General features: G+C 68.4%; 3 protein-coding genes across 3 annotated transcripts; 2 read left to right on the top strand and 1 right to left on the bottom strand.

Annotated features, from left to right (window-relative positions):
* Positions 1 to 3,365: 3,365 nt before the first annotated feature.
* Positions 3,366 to 8,637, top strand: YIF1B (Yip1 interacting factor homolog B, membrane trafficking protein). The gene is made up of 8 exons (XM_039511039.1): positions 3,366 to 3,518; positions 4,288 to 4,490; positions 4,679 to 4,783; positions 5,512 to 5,590; positions 6,154 to 6,211; positions 6,805 to 6,960; positions 7,327 to 7,420; positions 7,743 to 8,637. Exons 1-8 carry the CDS (start codon positions 3,497 to 3,499, stop codon positions 7,896 to 7,898), a joined length of 873 nt encoding a protein of 290 aa, XP_039366973.1. The 5' UTR covers positions 3,366 to 3,496; the 3' UTR covers positions 7,899 to 8,637.
* A 480-nt stretch (positions 8,638 to 9,117) lies between these two features.
* On the bottom strand, positions 9,118 to 11,714 carry C22H19orf33 (chromosome 22 C19orf33 homolog). The gene is made up of 4 exons (XM_039511040.1): positions 11,565 to 11,714; positions 10,543 to 10,613; positions 10,259 to 10,327; positions 9,118 to 9,403 (listed from the first exon to the last, which is right to left on the bottom strand). The coding sequence occupies exons 1-4, from the start codon at positions 11,584 to 11,586 to the stop codon at positions 9,299 to 9,301; spliced, it is 267 nt and encodes an 88-aa protein (XP_039366974.1). The 5' UTR covers positions 11,587 to 11,714; the 3' UTR covers positions 9,118 to 9,298.
* Positions 11,715 to 12,537: 823 nt separating this feature from the next.
* Positions 12,538 to 17,277, top strand: LOC120388787. The gene is made up of 4 exons (XM_039510872.1): positions 12,538 to 12,702; positions 12,862 to 13,493; positions 15,742 to 15,786; positions 16,546 to 17,277. The coding sequence occupies exons 1-4, from the start codon at positions 12,538 to 12,540 to the stop codon at positions 16,715 to 16,717; spliced, it is 1,014 nt and encodes a 337-aa protein (XP_039366806.1). The 3' UTR covers positions 16,718 to 17,277.
* The last annotated feature ends 1,617 nt before the right edge of the window (positions 17,278 to 18,894 follow it).

Genomic DNA, 18,894 nt, shown 5'->3' with positions numbered 1-18,894 from the left:
CTGCAGATTGCGCCGTCTGGGCCAGAGCCACCTACCAGGAAAGCCCAGCTTGGGCAGCGCTTGTAAGGAACTATCCCAGCCCCTGGCAGCACCTTCGATCTGTCCTGGGGGCCCCCAGGGGTGTCATGACCCTGGGGGGGGGGCCCTGACTGAGCCTGACAGGAACTCACGTCACCTGACTCCAGACTACGAGCCCTTCACAGAGGTGCAGCCCCCGCCCCCTGCCTTGCATCACACATTCTAGGGCCTAGTGGGCAACCATTGGGCTCATTATCCCCTGCAGGGGTCACTGGGCACTGTCTGGCTCAGACCAAGCCGGCGTATGGACCGGCCCAGCACACGGCCTCCCAGCCCTCAGTGCACGGCCTGGTTTGTAGCTGGCGCTCGGCACAGCTGTAGCGCTGGCCTGCGTGACACTAAAACACAAGGGGAAGCACAAACTGCACCGCGCTAGCAGCTGGGCCAAACACCAGGTCAGCTCGGGGACCGTCTACACTAGGAAATGAGCTGGACCCAGCTACGCCCCCAGGGCAGGGGTGTGAGTGTAACACACTTAAACCAACTTACCCACCCCCACCCTTGGAGACAGCGTCCGGGGAAGGGAGGAGAGTCCGGCCAAGCTAGCTGCCGCTCTGGGGAGGTGGGCACGGGTAGTGCCACCGCAGCCAAGCCCTACGCAGAGCAGGCAGTGGGCGTTAGCAGGTGTTAACCTCGAATCAGGGCACTGGAGGAGCCGTCATGAGGCCACAGTCTGTGCACAGGGGTTGGTTTCCCTGTGGTGCCAGGCCTGTGCCACCACCCTGTTCGCTGAGGCCCTGCTGGGCTCCCCCTGGGTGAAGCCATTTCCCACTGCAGGGGCCTGGGCTCTGACCTGCCTGAGCACATCTCCCTTCAGTTGCTTGCCGGGAAACAATCAGTCAAGATAAAGAGCTGAAGCAGCATCCCCCAGCCCCTGCCATTCCCCAGCCGCCAGGCTGGCCCTTTGAAATACAGACAGCCTGGAGAGCTGTGAACAGAGGAGCCAGGGCCTGCAAAGCTTGGCAATTAAGCTCAGAAATGGGCATGAAAGGATCTGTGTTTACCGGCCCGGGGCCACTCAGCACTTATAGAAATGTTAATTGGGATTTGATAAGTTCAAGTTAAGCCCTGTTCATACCAAGGAGGTGATGGAAACTCAGGTAAATGAGGAGTTTTCAGTTTGTGACTCACTATTTTAAGTTTCCTCTTTTCACCTAAAAAGAGGAAGCTGTAATGCCCCTAAAACCCTTCACAGCGGAGCCCCTTGTGGGCTGGAGTTTGGGGGAACTTCCCTGTGGGTGCAGGGTCAGGAATGCTCCACTGCAGGCGTTCTCACCTCCTCCACGGTCCATTGGACTCCCAGCAGCGGCTACCAGCCATTGCTGGAGAAGGGCTAATGGGCTAGGTAGACCCCAGGCCTGACCCGGCCAGGGGGGCTCCAGGCACCAGCACGCCAAGCACATGCCTGGGGCAGCAAGCCATGGGGGGCTGTCTGCCGGTCGCAGCCTGCGGACGTGGTCCCGTGGCTTCGGCAGACCTCCCGCAGGCTGCCGCTGAATCCACGGGACCGGGGACCTCCCGTAGGCTGCCGCTGAATCCACGGGACCGGGGACCTCCCGTAGGCAAGCCGCCGAAGGCAGCCTGCCTGCCGTGCTTGGGGCGGCAAAATGCCTAGAGCCGCCCCTGGACCCAGCCTCACAGTTCCTATGAGAACGGAGGAAACCCCTCGTATCACCACCAAGGGGGTGAGTATTGGACTGAACCTGCTATTTTCAAGCAGCACCAGATCGAAGGTTCGATCTGGCACCTCTGCCAGTCTTCCCTGACCTGGGGCTCACAGGAACTACCTCAGTCAATCCCCTCCAACTAGGAGCTCGGGTGTATAATGCAGGTGGAGCCAATGTGCTGCCCAGACACGCAGTCTGCAGAAACGCCAGGTCCCAGCTTGCAATGCTCCTGCTTGACCCAACTGCCAGAACCCAGCGAGGCCCAGCAAACAGCATTCCAGCCTGAGCTGAGGGCTGTCGCCTATGGAGATACCAGTCCCAGCATGCCTCGCTGCACTGTATGGCGGGAGCCGGGCCTGCGGAGGCGGCAGTCCCAGCATGCCTTGCTGCACTGTATGGCGGGAGCCGGGCCTGCGGAGGCGGCAGTCCCAGCATGCCTTGCTGCACTGTATGGCGTGAGCCGGGCCTGCGGAGGCGGCAGTCCCAGCATGCCTTGCTGCATTGTATGGCGTGAGCCGGGCCTGCGGAGGCGGCAGTCCCAGCATGCCTCACTGCATTGTATGGCGGGAGCCGGGCCTGCGGAAGCGGCAGTCCCAGCATGCCTTGCTGCACTGTATGGCGGGAGCCGGGCCTGGGGAGGCGGCAGTCCCAGCATGCCTTGCTGCACTGGGGCGGCTGGGCCTGCGGATGCGGCAGTCCCAGCATGACTCACTGCATTGTATGGTGTGAGCAGGGCTGCGTGAGCTCTGGGGCTGCCTGGGCCCGGCGGGGGCTGCGGGCTCTGGGGCAGGGTGCCCTGCCGCACGGGCAGCATTAGGTCCCAGGCCCAGGTTCCCACCGCCAGGGCCGGCCCCTGCCCGGCCTGGGCCGGCAGTCCCAGCATGCCTTGCTGCACTGTATGGCCAGTCCCAGCATGCCTTGCTGCACTGTATGGCGAGCCGGGCCTGGGGCGGCAGTCCCAGCATGCCTTGGCGGCGCGGGCGGCGGGGCGGGAGGGCGGGGCCTGGCCAGCTTTGCTGCACTGTGGCCTTGCACTGGCGGGAGGGAGGCCTGGGAGGGCAGCAGTTGCTGCTGGGGCGCTGCTGCACAGGCAGGTGGTGCCCTGTCAGGTGTGGGGTGTGGGGGCTGGGGCTGCCTGCTGGGGGCTGGGGGGGGGGGGGCTGGGGGCTCTGGGGTGCGCGGCACGGCAGGGCAGCGTAGGTCCCAGGGGTTCCCCCACCGCCGCAGGGCCCCCCCTGCCGCAGGGCCCAGTTGACACCCAGGCTGGGAGGGAGACTCCAGCCACGCGGGGTCCCAGCTCCAGGCCCTGGCGGGAGGGGCGCGCCTGGTCCTGGGCCTGCAGCACTGGGGAAAGCCTGAGCTAGAGTAACCGGCCGCCATCTTGGAAAGGGGACTTGCAGCCACGTGACTGCCCCGCAGTCGCCATCTTGGTCAGGGGGCACTTCTGGTCACGCGACCATTCATGCAACGCAGCGTCTTGGCAACGTGACGTTCCGGCGCATTGTCAAACGCACGCGCTACGACACCGCGCCAGGCAACGGGCCCCCGGCTGTTGCCCAATGAACGCGGCGGCGCGCCGGCACGTGACGCGTCCGCCCGACCCGTGATTGGCAGGGCAGCGTCGACGAGCGCTGATTGGCAGCGATGGCGGACAGTGCCGTTTTCCGATTGGTCGGTTGGCCCTAAGTGGGCGGGGCTTCGATTAAAGCGGCTGCGAGGCGCGGGTGACAGATCCCCAGGAGCGGAGCAAGATGAACCCGGATGGCGGCGCCGGTGGGGGGCTCGGGGGGGCTGGAGCCTGGCGGGGAGGGGGCTCGGGGCGGGGGCTGGAGCCCGGCGGGGAGGGGGCTCAGGGGCGGGGGTCCGGAGCCCGGCGGGGAGGGGGCTCGGGGCGGGGGGCTGGAGCCCGGCGGGGGAGGGGGCTCGGAGGCAGGGGCTGGAGCCCGGCGGGGGAGGGCTCGGAGGCGGGGCTGGAGCCCGGCGGGGAGGGGGCTCGGAGGCGGGGTCCGGAGCCCGGCGGGGAGGGGGCTCGGAGGCGGGGGCTGGAGCCCGGCGGGGAGGGGCTCGAGGCGGGGGCTGGAGCCCGGCGGGAGGAGGGCTCGGAGGCGGGGGTCCGGAGCCCGGCGGGGAGGGGCTCGGAGGCGGGGGCTGGAGCCCGGCGGGGAGGGGGCTCGGAGGCGGGGCTGGAGCCCGGCGGAGGGAGGGCTCGGAGGCGGGGGCTGGAGCCCGGCGGGGAGGGGTCTCGGGGCCGGGGCTGGAGCCCGGCGTGGGGGGTGTGTGGGGGTCCGGGGCAGTTCCCTGCCGTGCCCTCTGGTGGTTGCTGCCTCCCAGCCCGTGGGGGGGGGCGCTTGGGGTGTCTCGCCCCGTCCCCGGGGCTGTCTCGGGGCCCCCCCGGGGGCAGGCGTCGCAGGCCGCCCCGTGGGCCCACGGCAGAAGGGGATGCGCAGAGGCAGCGTCTCCGGCCCCTAAGCAGCTCGCTGGGGGGGAGCCCCCCTGTGCCAGGTCCCATCGCCCCAACTCACCTGCCGTCTCCTTCCCGCAGCCTCCAAGCGCCGGCTGCCGGCCGCCAGCATGGCCAGTCCTCACCAGCTCTTCGATGACACCAGCGCCGGCGCCCTGGGCAGGGGCTACGCTGCCCAGCAGCCCCCCGCTGCGGGCTCCTTCCTGGCCGAGCCCGTCTCCAGCTTCGCCGTGGCCTACGGCACCACCCTGGCCAGCCAGGGCAAGGAGATCGTCGACAGGAATGTGAGTGGGGCCGGGGGAGACGTCCCCACCCCACAGCGCGGCCTCCACTTCGTCCCGCTGCTGCCATAGACCCAGGGGCTGCTTCTCTCTGACCCTGCCCTCTCCTTGTGATGCCCCTGCTCTGCCCTTGGTGCTGGACCCCCCAGCCGCCCCACCCCGTGCCCTGAACTGCTTTTCTCTCCTTGCAGATTGACCGCTTCATCCCCGTGACCAAGCTGAAATATTACTTTGCTGTGGACACCGTCTATGTGGGCAGGAAGCTGGGGCTGCTTCTCTTCCCGTTCATGCACCAGGTGAGCCCAGAAAGGCTGAACCTGGCTGGGTAACCGGAGCCACGGCCTTGTTCAGCAGCAGGTTGGGTGATGGGTGTTGCAAAGGGCTCTTTGGCCTGAAAACTTTAAATGGAGGATTGAAGAGTCCAGGACGCCACCTCCACCATCCACCACCAAAATCAGCCGGCTCCTAAGTCTGAGCGGTGCCCCAAAGGGACTCCTGCAATCACATATCTCCTGCGCATACAGGGTCATGTGTGTCGCCCCATCCAGAGCCAGTCTGACTCCACAGGGCCGTTCTGCAGCGCCTTACAACCACTCTGCTGTAGAGTTACACCCATCGGAGGGGGGCGCTGGTGGCACGGCCGTGCTGCCGGCAGGGCTCAGGGCGATGCAGCACCCCAGACCCGCACTTTCCACTACATGTGTCTGATGAAGTGGGTATTCACCCACGAAAGCTCATGCTCCAATACGTCTGTTAGTCCATAAGGTGCCACAGGACGCTTTGCTGCTTTTACACTGCGTAAGTGACTCTCCAGTGCAGGGCAATTGGCCCCAGGGCGCTGGCTCCTGGTTGCTGAGCGCTGCACCGAGGGACACTCACTGGGTGGCCTGGCTGGCTCGTGCTGTGAGGCTGGTTCGGGAGGATGGGCACCATGCAGAGATTGCCCTCCCTTGCCAGCTCACTCCTTCTGGCTCTGCAGCAGCTGGGTGTCTGGGGTTCCCCTCACAGGGGTGTCTCTTGGCAGGACTGGCAGGTGCGATACCAGCAGGACACGCCCGTAGCACCCCGGTTTGACATCAACGCCCCTGATCTCTACATCCCAGGTACCTCGCTGGGCAGCAGAGCGTGGTCTGTTGACCCCGTGCAGAGGGTGGGTCTCATCCTTCCGGACAGGCTTGTAGGCTGAGTCCCGCAGACCCTAGCCATGCAAATTGCAGCCCTGGGTGTTATGGCCTGACTTTGGGGGGTGTTTGCATGGGGGGGTCGAAAGTCGCGCAGGTCACCATGGATATAAATAAACCGATCACAAACCGAGCAGGCACAGGGATTGGTTTCCTCCCTGAAACCTTCCCTGGTTTCCGAGGCCTTGTCTACGGGAGGCAGCTGAGCAGCCTGGCCACGGTGGAGGAATTATTCTGCTGCCGCTAGGCTGCTAACTCCTTGTGAGGCCCTCTCCGGGAGTAAAGGGCGCAGAATTACTCCCTCCCCCATCTCGGAGTTTCCTGTGGGCATTGGCAGCCCTCTTGGCCCTGCTAGTAGCCCAGGTTGGCATCTTGCATGTGCCCTTCCAGGGAGATCTATGCGTTCGCTATCCCATAGGCTGGGCCGGGCCGGAACGGTCCCCACCGCATGGGAGCAGTGAGTCTTGTGTCTCTTTCCTTCGCAGTCATGGCTTTCATCACGTACATCCTGGTGGCTGGCTTAGCGCTGGGGACCCAGAACAGGTGAGGACGTTGCTCCCCAGGTACAGCAGCAGCCTTGGGTCTGTGCTCTCCTGAGGACTCGCATCTGCCCCGTCTGCGTGTGGTTCTCGCCGAGCTCTGGGGCGCAGCAGCCTCGTGCTGGGGGTGGGTTTGTGACAGTCACAAAGCAGCTTCTTCCCCACACTCTGCACCTGCTGCGGCCGGGGCACGGCCGAGCTTGGGGCTGAGGCACCAAAGGCCAGGCTGATCCATGTGAACGAAAGCTTCACCAGGGTAAAACTGGCGCCTGTCCAGGAATGCCCTCCAGGTGGGGGGACCCCAGCTTCCCAGGAGTCTCAGTTGGGAACGCCGGGCTCCTGTTCCTGGAGGAGACAGTTCTGTGGTGGCCTGTAGCCAGCAGCACCGGCGCTTTCTGCGTCTCTCCGTGCCCAGAGGGAGGCCGCGGGGTCAGCCTGACCCTGCTGCTGGTGCCCCTGCTCCCCTGGGCGCTGGGAGCTGGCTGCGTGGGAAGGGTTGTAGGTTCTGCTGCCAGCAGATGGCAAAGGAGGCTGCCAGGAACTTGCCCGTCTGCAGGCTGATGCCCTTTGACCCTCCTGACCCCTGTGCGAATGCAGGTTTTCTCCCGACATCCTGGGCTTGCAGGCCAGCTCGGCCCTGGCCTGGCTGATTGTGGAGGTGCTGGCCACCCTGCTGAGCCTCTACCTGGTGACTGTGAACACGGACCTCACCACCATCGACCTCGTCGCCTTCTCGGGGTACAAGTACGTCGGGTGAGTGCTGGCCCCTCCCCGGCCTGGAGCTGCACTCGAATGGGGGGAGGAGGCCAGTCCTGTGCCCGCGAGGGGAGCATGTCCCAGTCTCTGAGCGGCAGAGAGGCTGGGATCTCCTGGGAGACCCGGCTGGAGCAGCGCTCTGGTGCCGGCAGACATGCTGTGTGCAGAGTTAACAGGGGCACGACTCGGGTGTGGGTCCAGACCCCTCAAATGAGATTGGGGCCAGGGGATGCGTTTGGGAACATATCCCTGCCCCCCCCTGTGAGTGACGCTGCCACAGTGGGGTGCTGCCTGAGGGCCCTGGCATGGCAGGGCTCGGGGTGGCACCCCAGACCCGCTCACTTCATGCCTCTCCTGTGGTAGGATGATTGTCGGCATCGTGTCTGGCCTGCTCTTCGGCAAGACCGGCTACTACTTGCTGCTCAGCTGGTGCTGCCTGTCCATCTTTGTCTTCATGGTAAGGGCCGGCCGCGGCTCTGGGGTAGGCGGCCTGGGCCGGCCGCGGCTCTGGGGCAGGCGGCCTGGATCAGTCCCTGGGAGGGAGGGAGGGTGGGTGTCCTGACCTCAGGGCTGCACTGTCTGGGGCCGGGCCCCATGGTACCAGCCTCTCCCCTGCACTTCCTGTCCGGATGCAGGAGCCGAGGAGAGGGTCCCATGCCAGGCCCGTGTCCTGGAGACCAATGGGCTAGCGGTGCCCAGCACGTTGGGCTCAGAGCGCTGGGTGGGGAAGAGGTGGCAGCATGGGGCTCGTGGCCCAGCGCTCTCCCCTCTCCCCCCAGATCAGGACGCTGCGGCTGAAGATCCTGTCGGAGGCGGCTGCGGAGGGGGTGCTGGTGCGGGGGGCCAAGAACCAGCTGCGCATGTACCTCACCATGGCCATCGCCGCCCTGCAGCCGCTCTTCATGTACTGGCTGACCTTCCACCTGGTCAGGTGATGGGGCCTCCCTGCTGCCTGGCCCCTGCCCCTCGCTCCCCAGGCCCAGCCGGGCTCCCTGCGGGCGTCAAACAAGGCTCGGGCTGCGGTGCGTCCTCGTGTTAGGGCTAGCGGGGGGGGGTCTGTGTGAGCGGCTCCCGGCCAGGATCGGGGGGGGTCCCTCTCTGATGGGTTTAGCCACTGCAGGGTTTTGTTGAAGGGCCTGTGACCCCAACCTGGGGTGTGGAAGGGAGGGTGTCCCCTCCCCCTGGCAGCGGGGGAGGCAGCTGGAGCTTGGCTTGTCTCTGGGACCAACGTGGGAGATGCCAGGCTCTGCCCTGGCAGTGTCTGTGGAGGGGTGGGACCCTCCGCTGGGCAGTGTCTGGGGGGCGGGGGTGTCCCTTACCCTGCAGTGTCTCCTCCAGCCGGGCCGTGAGGAACCTGCCTGGAGTCCTGTACGCGCCAGCCCTGCCCCTGCCTGCTTCTGCACCAAGCTGGGGTGCGTGTGAAATGCCTGGCGCCGCCCCCATCTCCAGGCTGGGCAGGGCCGGGCCAGCACTCAGGGGGGCTGCTCGGTGCATGGCCCACCGGCCATTTTGAACCAGCCGCTGTTCTTTGGTTTCTGGGGGGCTGGGGGTGGGGCAGCGGGGGCCAGTCTTGCCCTGAACGCTGCCTTCGGGCTGGCTTCCTGCAGCTCCCGCTAATGCCTGAGCAGGCCCCCAGCTCCCCGCTTTGCCAGCCCCCCACCCCGCCCCCCTGGTGCATGTTAGTGCATGTGCGCTGCTGCCTGGTGGTTTCTCAGTATTACTGTGCTGCTGCTGCTGGGGGGCAGGCCTGCCTCGCCAGGGCCCACGGGGACTGCATGTGCCTGACCTCCCCCACAACGCCTGTACCCACAACAAGCCAATAAACAGCCGTGATGGTGGCTCTGTGTGCTGGCTTCACTGGGGCCTTGCTCAGTGCATGGGGGGGCACCCCAGGGAGGCTCCCTGCCCCCAGGAGAGCAGCGCCCAGGTGCTGTCCACGCTGGAGCTGGCTTGGCACACGCCAGCTCTGCTGTGCCCAGGCAGGAGGCTGCAGAGCCTGGAGCCGCCCCCCTCCCCGGGGCCACCTGCCAAGCGGCCGTTCCCTTCCCCGCAGGTGGGGCTGAGAGCAGCTCCTGCCTCTCCAGAACCTGTTCTGGGCTCGGCCGCACCTGGAGGAAGCTCCCGCTCGGTAGCTCGGGCTAATCAGGGCCAGGCTGGGTCGGAGCTTGTTTATTTCAATGAAGGCTCCAAAGGGCAGGCTCCCAAGATACCAGCCGACGGCCGCGGGTGCCAGGCTGAGCCGCTGGGTCTCCTCCCAGCCCTGCTCTGGCGCCGGGTCTCTGCCCAGATCCAGGGGTGGAGTCTGGGTGAGACGCGGCCGGGCCTGGCGCTGCCATCAGTGGCTCTTCTTCTCCTTGGACTTCTCCTTCTTCTCCTTCGGCTTCTTCTCCTTGTTCAGCTTCTTCTTCTTCTCCTTGTGCACGTGGCCTGGGCCGTGGGGCTGGAGGAGAGCGCGGGGGAGGGGTTAGCGGGGGGGCAGGGCCGTGGGGCTGGAGGAGAGCGCGGGGGGGGGGGTTAGCGGGGGGGCAGGGCTGTGGGGCTGGAGCACAGCGTGGGGGGTGTTAGTGAGGCAGGGCCGTGGGGCTGCAGAGCAGGGGGGGCTTAGCGGGGGGCTGGAGGAGAGCGTGGGGGGGGTTAGCGCCAACTGCCCTCTGCAGCCAGTCCCCAGCCCTGCCCGAGGGCTGTGGGTCCCACAGGTCCCGCCCTGCCTGGGGGCTGTTGGTCCCATGGGTCCCGCCCTGCCTGGATCCCACGGGTCCCAGCTCTGCCCGGGGACTCTGGGTCCCACCCTGCCCAGGGCCTGTGGGTCCCGTGGCTCCCGCCCTGCCTTGGGGCTGTGGGTCCCGCCCTGCCTGGATCCGGCGGGTCCCAGCTCTGCCCGGAGGCTGTGGGTCCCGCCCTGCCTGCAGCAGACTGGATTCGAGCCCCGGGCCCCAGGCTGGGCCGACGGGTGCAAACAGCCCTGCGGTTAGCAGTGTGTGGGGCAGCGGTTAGCAGTGTGTGGGGCAGCAGAGCCGCCTGGGGACCTGGGACGGCCCTTGGCAGCCAGCCATGGCCCCCAGACCTGGGCAAACAGGGACGGGGGGCCAGGAACCAGGCTCCCATGCAGGGGCTGCTGGCCATGTACCCTCGCTGGCTGCTGGGGGGGGCTCCCGGCACCTGGGTGAGGAATAGACCCCCCCCCTTCCCCTGGCGTGGGGCTAGGAAGAGAACCCAGGAGTCCTGGCTCCCTGCAATGGTGGCAGCAGGCCCCGGGGGAGGGCTGCTCAGGGGGGTCCTGGCCCCCACCCCCTACCTTGCCGTGGTGCCCCCCGTCGCTCTCACTGGAGCTGCTGCTGGAGTCCGAGGAGGATCCGTGCCCGTCCTGAGAGAGAGAAGAGGTTCAGCCTTGTCTGGGCCCCCCCCCCAGGCCCGGGGCCCCCTCGCAGCGCAGCATGGGGGTCCCAGCACGTCACGGGGAGGGGCCCCTCCCCCACCCAGCGAACCACCCCCACTCCAGAGAGGGGAGGGGAGGGGCGGGCCGGGGTCTAGTCTCTGCCCGTTACCAGAGCTGGGGGCCAGGCCCCAGCCCCTCCTCACCTTGTGCTTGGGGTGCCCCGCGTGCCCCTCTTTCTTCCCCGCCTCATGGTTCTTGGGGTCCGAGCCAAGAGCTGTGGGGCAGAGGGGAGCGTGTCAGGCCGCGCCCAGCCCGGTGTGCCGCAGGAGCCCCCCGCCCCCATGGAATATGGGGCACAGGGGGCGGGCGGGGCCCCCGGGCCAGGCTGCTGCGGTGTCTCCCGCTCCCCGTCCACCGCAGCCCCCAGCACCCGACCCCCCAGCCCGGACCAGCTTGGGGCAGGTCCCCGGAGGCTCTGCCCAGGGGTCTCCTGCTGGGGGGCTCTGCTGTGGGGAGCTCTCAGGGGGGGCTCTGGGCCCCAGGGGCCTCTGCTGGGGAGGGGCCTGGGGGGGGTCTCTGCCCCGGGGGAGCTCTGGGGGTGCCTGACACCTGCAGGGGTCTCTGCCTGGGGGAGCTCTGGGGGTGCTCCTGACCCCTTGTGGGGGTCTCTTTCCAGGGCTCCTGACCCCTGTGGGGTCTCTGCCGGGGGCTAGGGGAGCTCCGGGGTGGCTCCCACCCCCTGGGGTCTCTGCCTGGGGCTCCTGGGGTCTGGCCTGCCGGGCTCCTGGGGTCTCTGCTGGGGGCTCCTGGCCCCTGGGGTCTCGGCTGGGGGCTCCCGGCCCTGGAGTCTCTGCCGGGGGGGTGGGGCTCCCGGCCCCTGGGGTCTCTGCTGGGGAGCTCTGGGGGCTCCCGGCCCCTGGGGTCTCTGCTGGGGGCTCCCGGCTCCTGGGGTCTCTGCGGGGGCTCCCGGCCTGGGGTCTCTGCCGGGGGGCGGGTGTTGCTCGGGGGGGGCTCCCGGCCCCTGGGGTCTCTGCTGGGGGGGTGGGGAGCTCTGGGGGGGGGGCTCCCGGCTCCTGGGGTCTCTGCGGGGGGGGCTCCCGGCTCCTGGGGTCTCTGTCGGGGGGGGGCTCCCGGCCCCGGGGGTCTCTGCGGGGGCTCCCGGCCCCTGGGGTCTCTGGGGGGGGGCTGCTGGCCCCTGGGGTCTCTGCCGGGGGTCTCCGCTCACCCGCCGCCCGGTTACAATCCATCCTGCTCCGCAGCCCGAGTCGCGGCGGGGCCGGGCCGGGCGGGGCTTTATGGGCAGCTCCAGGGCGGGACCGAGCGAACCTTGTGCCCGGCCCCCCCCCCCCGACCCCCCGGCTCTGCGTGCAAACGCCTCGCCCCAGCCTGGGGCTCAGCCTGGCACCGACGGGCGGGGGAGAGAACCCAGGCGTCCGGGCTCCCAGCCCCCCCAGACCAGCGGTTCTCACACCTGGGGGCTGGGGGGCTCCCGGGCCTGGCACCCGGGGCGAAGCCGAAGTCTGAGCGATGCAGCTTTGGGGGGGGGGGCGGTGCCGTGGGGCGGGGCAGTGGCCGGGGGGGCCCTGGCGGGGAGTTTTACAGCGGGGTGGGGGAGCTTTGGCAGCCCTGTTAGGCGGCGCTAGGACCCAGGGGAGGCTCCGCTCGGAGAGGCGGGGCCTGGTGATCCCCGGGCCCGAGGGCGCTGCTGCAGCTCCCGGGTCTTGCTCTGGGGCAGAGGGTGAGTGAGGCCCGGGGCTGCAGGTCGGGAGTGAGGGGCACCGGCGGGGCTGGGGGGAGCGGGGCTGGGTTAGCAGGGGCTGCAGGTCGGGAGTGAGGGGCACCGGCGGGGCTGGGGGGAGCGGGGCTGGGTTAGCAGGGGCTGCAGGTCGGGAGTGAGGGGCAGCAGCGGGGCTGTGGGGGGCAGGGGGCTGCAGGTCGGGAGTGAGGGGCACTGGCAGGGCTGGGGGGAGCCCAGGGCTGGGGGAGCAGGGGCTGCAGGTCGGGAGTGAGGGGCACCTGGGGACACTTGTGCGACGTCTTTGGCACGTGTGTGTTTGTGCCCCGGTGCGAGGGCAGCTGGGGGTGGGAGCACGAACCCCCCGGGGTGCAGCTCTCCCCGTCCCCGCCCTTGTCCCAGGTGCCCAGCGCCGCCCCCAGCCCGGGCAGCATTTCCTGCCCCTTGGCCCCAGTGCCCGAGGATGTGGGGGGCGCCCCAGCCGGGGCGCAAAGGGGTCTGGATGCCGCTTGCTGCCAGTGACCCCCCCAGCCTCCTGCTCCAGCCGTTAATCGCGTCTGGGCAGCAAGCGCCAACTCTGAACCCCGGGGCAGGGGCGTCCCGCTGGAGCCTGGGACCCCAGCACCCGGTTAGCCCAGCGCCACCCCCCCGGGCTGCACAGAACCGGCAGCCTGCGGTGGGCAGAGAGCAGAGCACACGCGTGTGCTGGGTGCCACGTGCGAGCAAGCCACGTGCGAGCACACGATGGTACCACGTGTGAGCACACAACAGTGCCACGTGTGACCAGGCCACCTGCGAGCACACGACAGGGCCACGTGCGAGCACACGACGGTGCCACGTGCGAGCAGGCCACGTGCGAGCACACGACGGTGACACGTGCGGGCAGGCCAGGTGCGAGCACACGACAGGGCCACGTGCGAGCACACGACGGTGCCACGTGCGGGCAGGCCATGTGCGAGCACACGACGGTGCCACGTGCGAGCAGGCCACGTGCGAGCACACGACGGGGCCACGTGCGAGCACACGACGGTGCCACGTGCGGGCAGGCCACGTGCGAGCACACGACGGTGCCACGTGCGGGCAGGCCACGTGCGAGCACACGACGGTGCCACGTGAAAGCACATGCGTGCAGTGTTATCGAAGGGGCCCGGTTCTGGTCTCGCTCCCTGTGCGAAGCTGGGGGCTGCGTGCTGGGTCTCCATCCGTGGCCTGGTGTGGGTTTGGCGGCCTGCCCCCAGCCCGGGGGGTGGAACTACCTGTCCCAGCAGCGTCCCTCTCCCCCGGCAGGATGGCGTGCGAGCTCTTCCTCCTCTCCTCCCTCTGGTTCCTCTTCCTCATCTTCTGGATGGAGACCATCAGCCTCTGGCTCTTCCTGTGCAACTTCTACCAGGACCGAGCCTTCTACCACTGGGGGGAGCGGTGAGTCCCGGGGGGTCCCCGCCTGGGCCAGGTGCCAGGGCAAGGCCCATGGGAGCCCCCCCCAGCCAGGCCAGCCACCCATCACCTCCACACGCAGGCCGCCCATGGGCCTTGCACACACACACACACCCCCGCCCGCCCGGCTTCCCAGGGCCCGGCTCAGCGGGACCCCAAGCTGGCACAAGAGGTTAATTCAGGGCAAGATTGCCTGGGAGGTGGTCAGAGCTGGGGGCTGGGAGCCAGGACTCCTGGGTTCTCTGGAGGGGAGTGGGATCTAGTGGTTAGAGCGGGGGGCTGGGAGCCAGGACTCCTGGGTTCTCTGGAGGGGAGTGGGGTCTAGTGGTCAGAGCTGGGGGGCTGGGAGCCAGGACTCCTGGGTTCTCTCCCAGCTCCTGCCCCAGTGCAGAGCTACGAGGGGTCCGGGTGGTCCTGGGCCCAGCTGCCAGTGCCTCCCCCAGCTTCTTGCCCAGAGAGGGGCCAATTCTGCAGGGCGCCAAGGCCGCTTCCGGTGCAACATGGAGCTTGGCTGCTCCCCAGCGACTCAGCATCTGCCTTGCCCCAGAGGCAGGGGCCCAGGCAGGGAGCGGAGCTGGCGAGGGGCCAAGGAGTGGAACTGCCCTAAGCAATGGGAGCGGCCTGAGCTGCAGGCAGGGAATCCACAGCGGGAGAGAACCCAGGCGTCCTGGCTCCCAGCCCCCCCTGCTCTAACCACCAGCCCCCACTCCCCTCCCAGAGCCAGGGAGAGAACCCAGGCGTCCTGGCTCCCCGCCCCCGCTCTAACCACCAGCCCCACTCCTCCCAGAGCCAGGAGAGAACCCAGGAGTCCTGGCTCCCAGCCCCCTGCTCTAACCACCAGCCCCCTGCTGCCCCCACTCCTCCCAGAGCCAGGAGAGACCCCAGGCGTCCTGGCTGCCAGCCCCCCATGATCTAACCACCCGCCCCCATTACCCTCCCAGAGCCAGGGAGAGTACCCTGGAGTCCTGGATCCCAGCCCCCCTCTAACCACTAGTCCCCACTCCTCCCAGAGCCAGGAGAGAACCCAGGTGTCCGGGCTCCCAGCCCCCTGCTCTAACCAATAGTCTCCACTCCCTCCCAGAGATGGGAGAGAACCCAGGAGTCCTGGCTCCCAGCCCCCTCCACTCCTCTCCCAGAGATGGGAGAGAACCCAGGAGTCCTGGCTCCCAGCCCCCTCCACTCCTCTCCCAGAGATGGGAGAGAACCCAGGAGTCCTGGCGCCCAGCCCTCCACTCCTCTCCCAGAGATGGAGAGAACCCAGGAGTCCGGGCTCCCAGCCCCCCCCTGCTCTACCCACCAGCCCCCCCCGGCTCTAACCACCAGCCCCCACTCCCCTCCCAGAGCCAGGGAGAGAACCCAGGAGTCCTGGCTCCCAGCCCCCCCCCCCTCTAACCACTAGTCCCCACTCCCCTCCCAGAGCCAGGGAGAGAACCCAGGAGTCCTGGCTCCCAGCCCCCCCTGCTCTAACCAATAGTCTCCACTCCTCTCCCAGAGATGGGAGAGAACCCAGGAGTCCTGGCTCCCAGCCCCCTCCACTCCTCTCCCAGAGATGGGAGAGAACCCAGGAGTCCTGGCTCCCAGCCCCCTCCACTCCTCTCCCAGAGATGGGAGAGAACCCAGGAGTCCTGGCTCCCAGCCCCCTGCTCTAACCACCAGCCCCCACTCCCCTCCCAGAGCCAGGGAGAGAACCCAGGAGTCCTGGCTCCCAGCCCCCTCCCAGAGCCAGGAGAGAACCCAGGAGTCCTGGCTCCCAGCCCCACACAGCTCTAACCACCAGCCCCCACTCCCCTCCCAGAGCCAGGGAGAGAACCCAGGAGTCCTGGCTCCCAGCCCCCCCCTGCTCTAACCACTAGCCCCCACTCCCCTCCCAGAGCCGGGGACAGAACCCAGGAGTCCTGGCTCCCAGCCTGCCCCAAGCTCAGACCCCTCTGGCCTGTTGCCCCCCATGGCAGCGGATAGCAGGGGGTGGCTGTGGCTCTCCCTGGGCTCAGCGGGGCTGGATCCGGTGCCTTGGAAGCAGCCTGCTCCCGTGACCAAGCCCCATGGCCCCCGTGGCCAGCGAGGCAGGGTCAGGCCTGGCCCTAGGCACGCTGGGTTCAGGAACCATCTCTGCTGCCACCTCCCCTGGGGCAGCTCGGTCCATCCCCCAGGGAGGCCAGGAGGAAAGTACAGGGTGGTGGGGCCCAGAGGCCAGGGGGATGGGCCCTGGCTGACAGACTGTTCCCGCCTGCAGGGTGTTGGTCTCTGACCCAGGCCACGTGCTCTACATCTTCGCCAGGTGAGCACCTGCTGGTTCCAGGTCCCGCCCGGCAGCCCAGGTACAGAACCGGCACCGAGCCTTTGCTCTGTGAACTCTCGGGGTCCCGGGGGGCCCGGCTGCTCGCTCGGGAACAGCCCTGAGCACGTTAGTGGGACCCCCAGCTGGGCCCGTTCCCCCCGCCTGGCAGAGACGATCCCCGTCGGGCCCTGGGGCAAGTGCTAAGCCAAGGCCGTAGGTGGAGCTGGGTGCTGCTGGGGGAGGCCGGGGGCTGTGTCCAGGGCTGCACAGCTGGGGGGCGTATATTGCCCACGGGCTGCACAGCCGGGGGGGGGTATATTGCCCATGAGCCGCACAGCCGGGGGGGGGTGTATATTGCCCACGGGCCGCACAGCCGGGGGGGGGTATATTGCCCATGCGCTGCACAGCCGGGGGGGGGGTATATTGCCCATGAGCTGCACAGCTGGGGGGGTATATTGCCCACGGGCTGCACAGCCAGGCGGGGGGGGTATATTGCCCAAGGGCCGCACAGCCGGGGGGGGGGGTATATTGCCCACGGGCTGCACAGCCGGGGGGGGGTATATTGCCCACGGGCTGCACAGCCGGGGGGGGGTATATTGCCCACGGGCTGCACAGTCGGGGGGGGGGTATATTGCCCACGGGCCGGCTAACAGCAGCAGGGCTGGCCTGGGGCAGCGCTGGCCTGGGGTAGCGCGGCTGCAGGCTGGGCTGCGGGAGCACACGGGGCTGAACGTCTCTGATCCAGGCTTTGTCTCCTAGCAGCGCTGGGCCGGGCCGGCCGCCGACCTGCTCCCAGCACAGCGGCTGGGGAAGACGAGCACACGGCTGGTCCCTGGCCGGCTGGAGGACGCGAGGTCAGAGGTGGGGATCCCAGGGTAGGAGGCTCCTGCTGCCCCCACCGGGCTCAGACCCCAGCCAGGCACCGTATTGAACCCTGGCCGGTGAGGGACCCGTGTGCGCAGCTGGCAGAGCGACGGGAGCCAGGGCATCGGGGGCTAGGACTTGCGCCCAGCTGCTGGAGCTTGGGAGGGGCACATGGCCCCATCCCCTACCCCACACTTGGAGGGACAGAGGCAGCGCTGGTGCTGCAGGCCATGGCTGGTATCCAGAGCCAGGACGCCTGGGTTCTTCTCCCCTTTGTGAGGCCTCCAGTGCAACCGCCCCCTGCCCCGGGGCTAATGTGGAGCTAGCTGCTGGGGGAGGCACGAAACGTAACTAGCCCCTCTGCGGGGGTGCAGGCCACTGTGCTGGGTCCTGCGCCGTTAGAGCAGCCTCGGGGCTGCTCTCAGTTCTGCTCTAGCCCCCTGGGCAATGGGGAGCAGCAAGCGTGGGAGTGGAGCGCTCTGCCCCCTGCGCACTGGAGCCCCAGGGGCCTGGTCCCCTCCACTGAGAGGAGCCCACGGGGGCTGAGGAGGGGACACGGCCGCGCGGTGCAGCCCGGATACCTGCACGACCCAGGGGGTCCTGTGTAAATAAAGAGCTTCAGCAGCAGCCGGTTTCCATTTTATACGAACTCTGCTCCCCCTGCCCTGGGGCAGCCCCACCCCTGCTCTGCCTTGGACAGACACTGGAGAGCCCCCCGCCCCCCCGCCATGCAGCAGCCCCCGGCGTGCCAGGGACCCGCTCCGGGCTTCAGTCTGGTGCAGCCTGGAGCCCTGCGGAGAGACTGGACAGGGCTCAGTCCCTGCTCTCTTCCAGCGCCGCTCCGGGGCCGCGAGGTCTCCGGCTTCGCCCAGGGGCCCTGCCCCCGCGCCTCAGCTAACGGGGCCAGGTCCGGGGCTGGCTTCGCTCGGTGCTTGGCCTGGGCTGCAGGCGTCTCGTAGCAGCCGGCTCTGCCCTCCAGCCCAGCGGCTCGGGGGCCAGCAGCCACACGCACAGGGGGAGGCTGATGTCCCAGCGCTGCAGGTCGCTGCACCCGGACAGGGTGTGTGGCCTGCAGCTCAGCCTGCGCAGGGAGACAACGGGCGACACTTGGCCCCAGCGCTATGGGGTTGGGAGAGCTGCTCCCCCCTGCGCACTCAGAGCATCTCCATTGAAGCACTACAGCATGTGTAGACCTGCCCTGAGCGCCGCTCACAGGTGTTGGGGTACGGCCGGGCCCCACCTGGAGGCGGCACAGGAGAGGCACCATTTCCTTTTTTCCTTTATTCAAAGAAATCTCAGTGTAAAAAACAAATTTAACAGCTACCCCGGCCGAGTGCCCGACTCCACCCCTCCCACTCGGGCGAGCTCCACCTCCCACCCTCTAAAACAACCCTGCCAGCGACACCCATGACATGGGGCTCAGACACTAGACCCCCCCAACAGCGCTGGGAGCCAGGTGGCTGCAGCAGGCCCAGGTGCTGGCTGGCATCAGACACCGAGCGGAGGTGGAGCTGGAAGGGGGGAGTGAGCACCCCCCAGTCCCACCTCTGGGGACACGGCAAAGGGGAGACCCAGCCACAGGGGTTCCGGTTTCCTGGTGTGTTTCAATGAGGTTTATGCCATGGAAAGGCATTGGAGTGTGGGCTGCACCCAGCTCCGGTTCGAACTGGCCACCGGAGCAGCCTGCAGGCCAGAACTGCCCTGCTCAACCATGGACCGGGAGCACCGCTCTGCAGGGATGGGGCAGCGTGGCTGGGATCCCCGGCACGGACCGGGAGCACCGCTCTGCAGGGACGGGGCAGCGTGGCTGGGATCCCCGGCACGGACCAGGAGCACCGCTCGCTCTGCAGGGACGGGGCAGCGTGGCTGGGATCCCCGGCACGGACCGGGAGCACCGCTCGCTCTGCAGGGACGGGGCAGCGTGGCTGGGATCCCCGGCACGGACCGGGAGCACCGCTCGCTCTGCAGGGACGGGGCAGCGTGGCTGGGATCCCCGGCACGGACCGGGAGCACCGCTCTGCAGGGACGGGGCAGCGTGGCTGGGATCCCCGGCACGGACCGGGAGCACCGCTCTGCCGGGACGGGGCAGCGTGGCTGGGATCCCCGGCACGGACCGGGAGCACCGCTCTGCCGGGACGGGGCAGCGTGGCTGGGATCCCCGGCACGGACCGGGAGCACCGCTCTGCCGGGACGGGGCAGCGTGGCTGGGATCCCCGGCACGGACCGGGAGCACCGCTCTGCAGG

This window comes from Mauremys reevesii, linkage group 22, assembly GCF_016161935.1.
Source record: "Mauremys reevesii isolate NIE-2019 linkage group 22, ASM1616193v1, whole genome shotgun sequence".
NCBI classification, from domain to species: domain Eukaryota; kingdom Metazoa; phylum Chordata; order Testudines; family Geoemydidae; genus Mauremys; species Mauremys reevesii.
The sequence above is the reverse complement of the archived record's forward strand: the minus strand, read 5'-3'. Positions and strand labels throughout refer to the sequence as shown.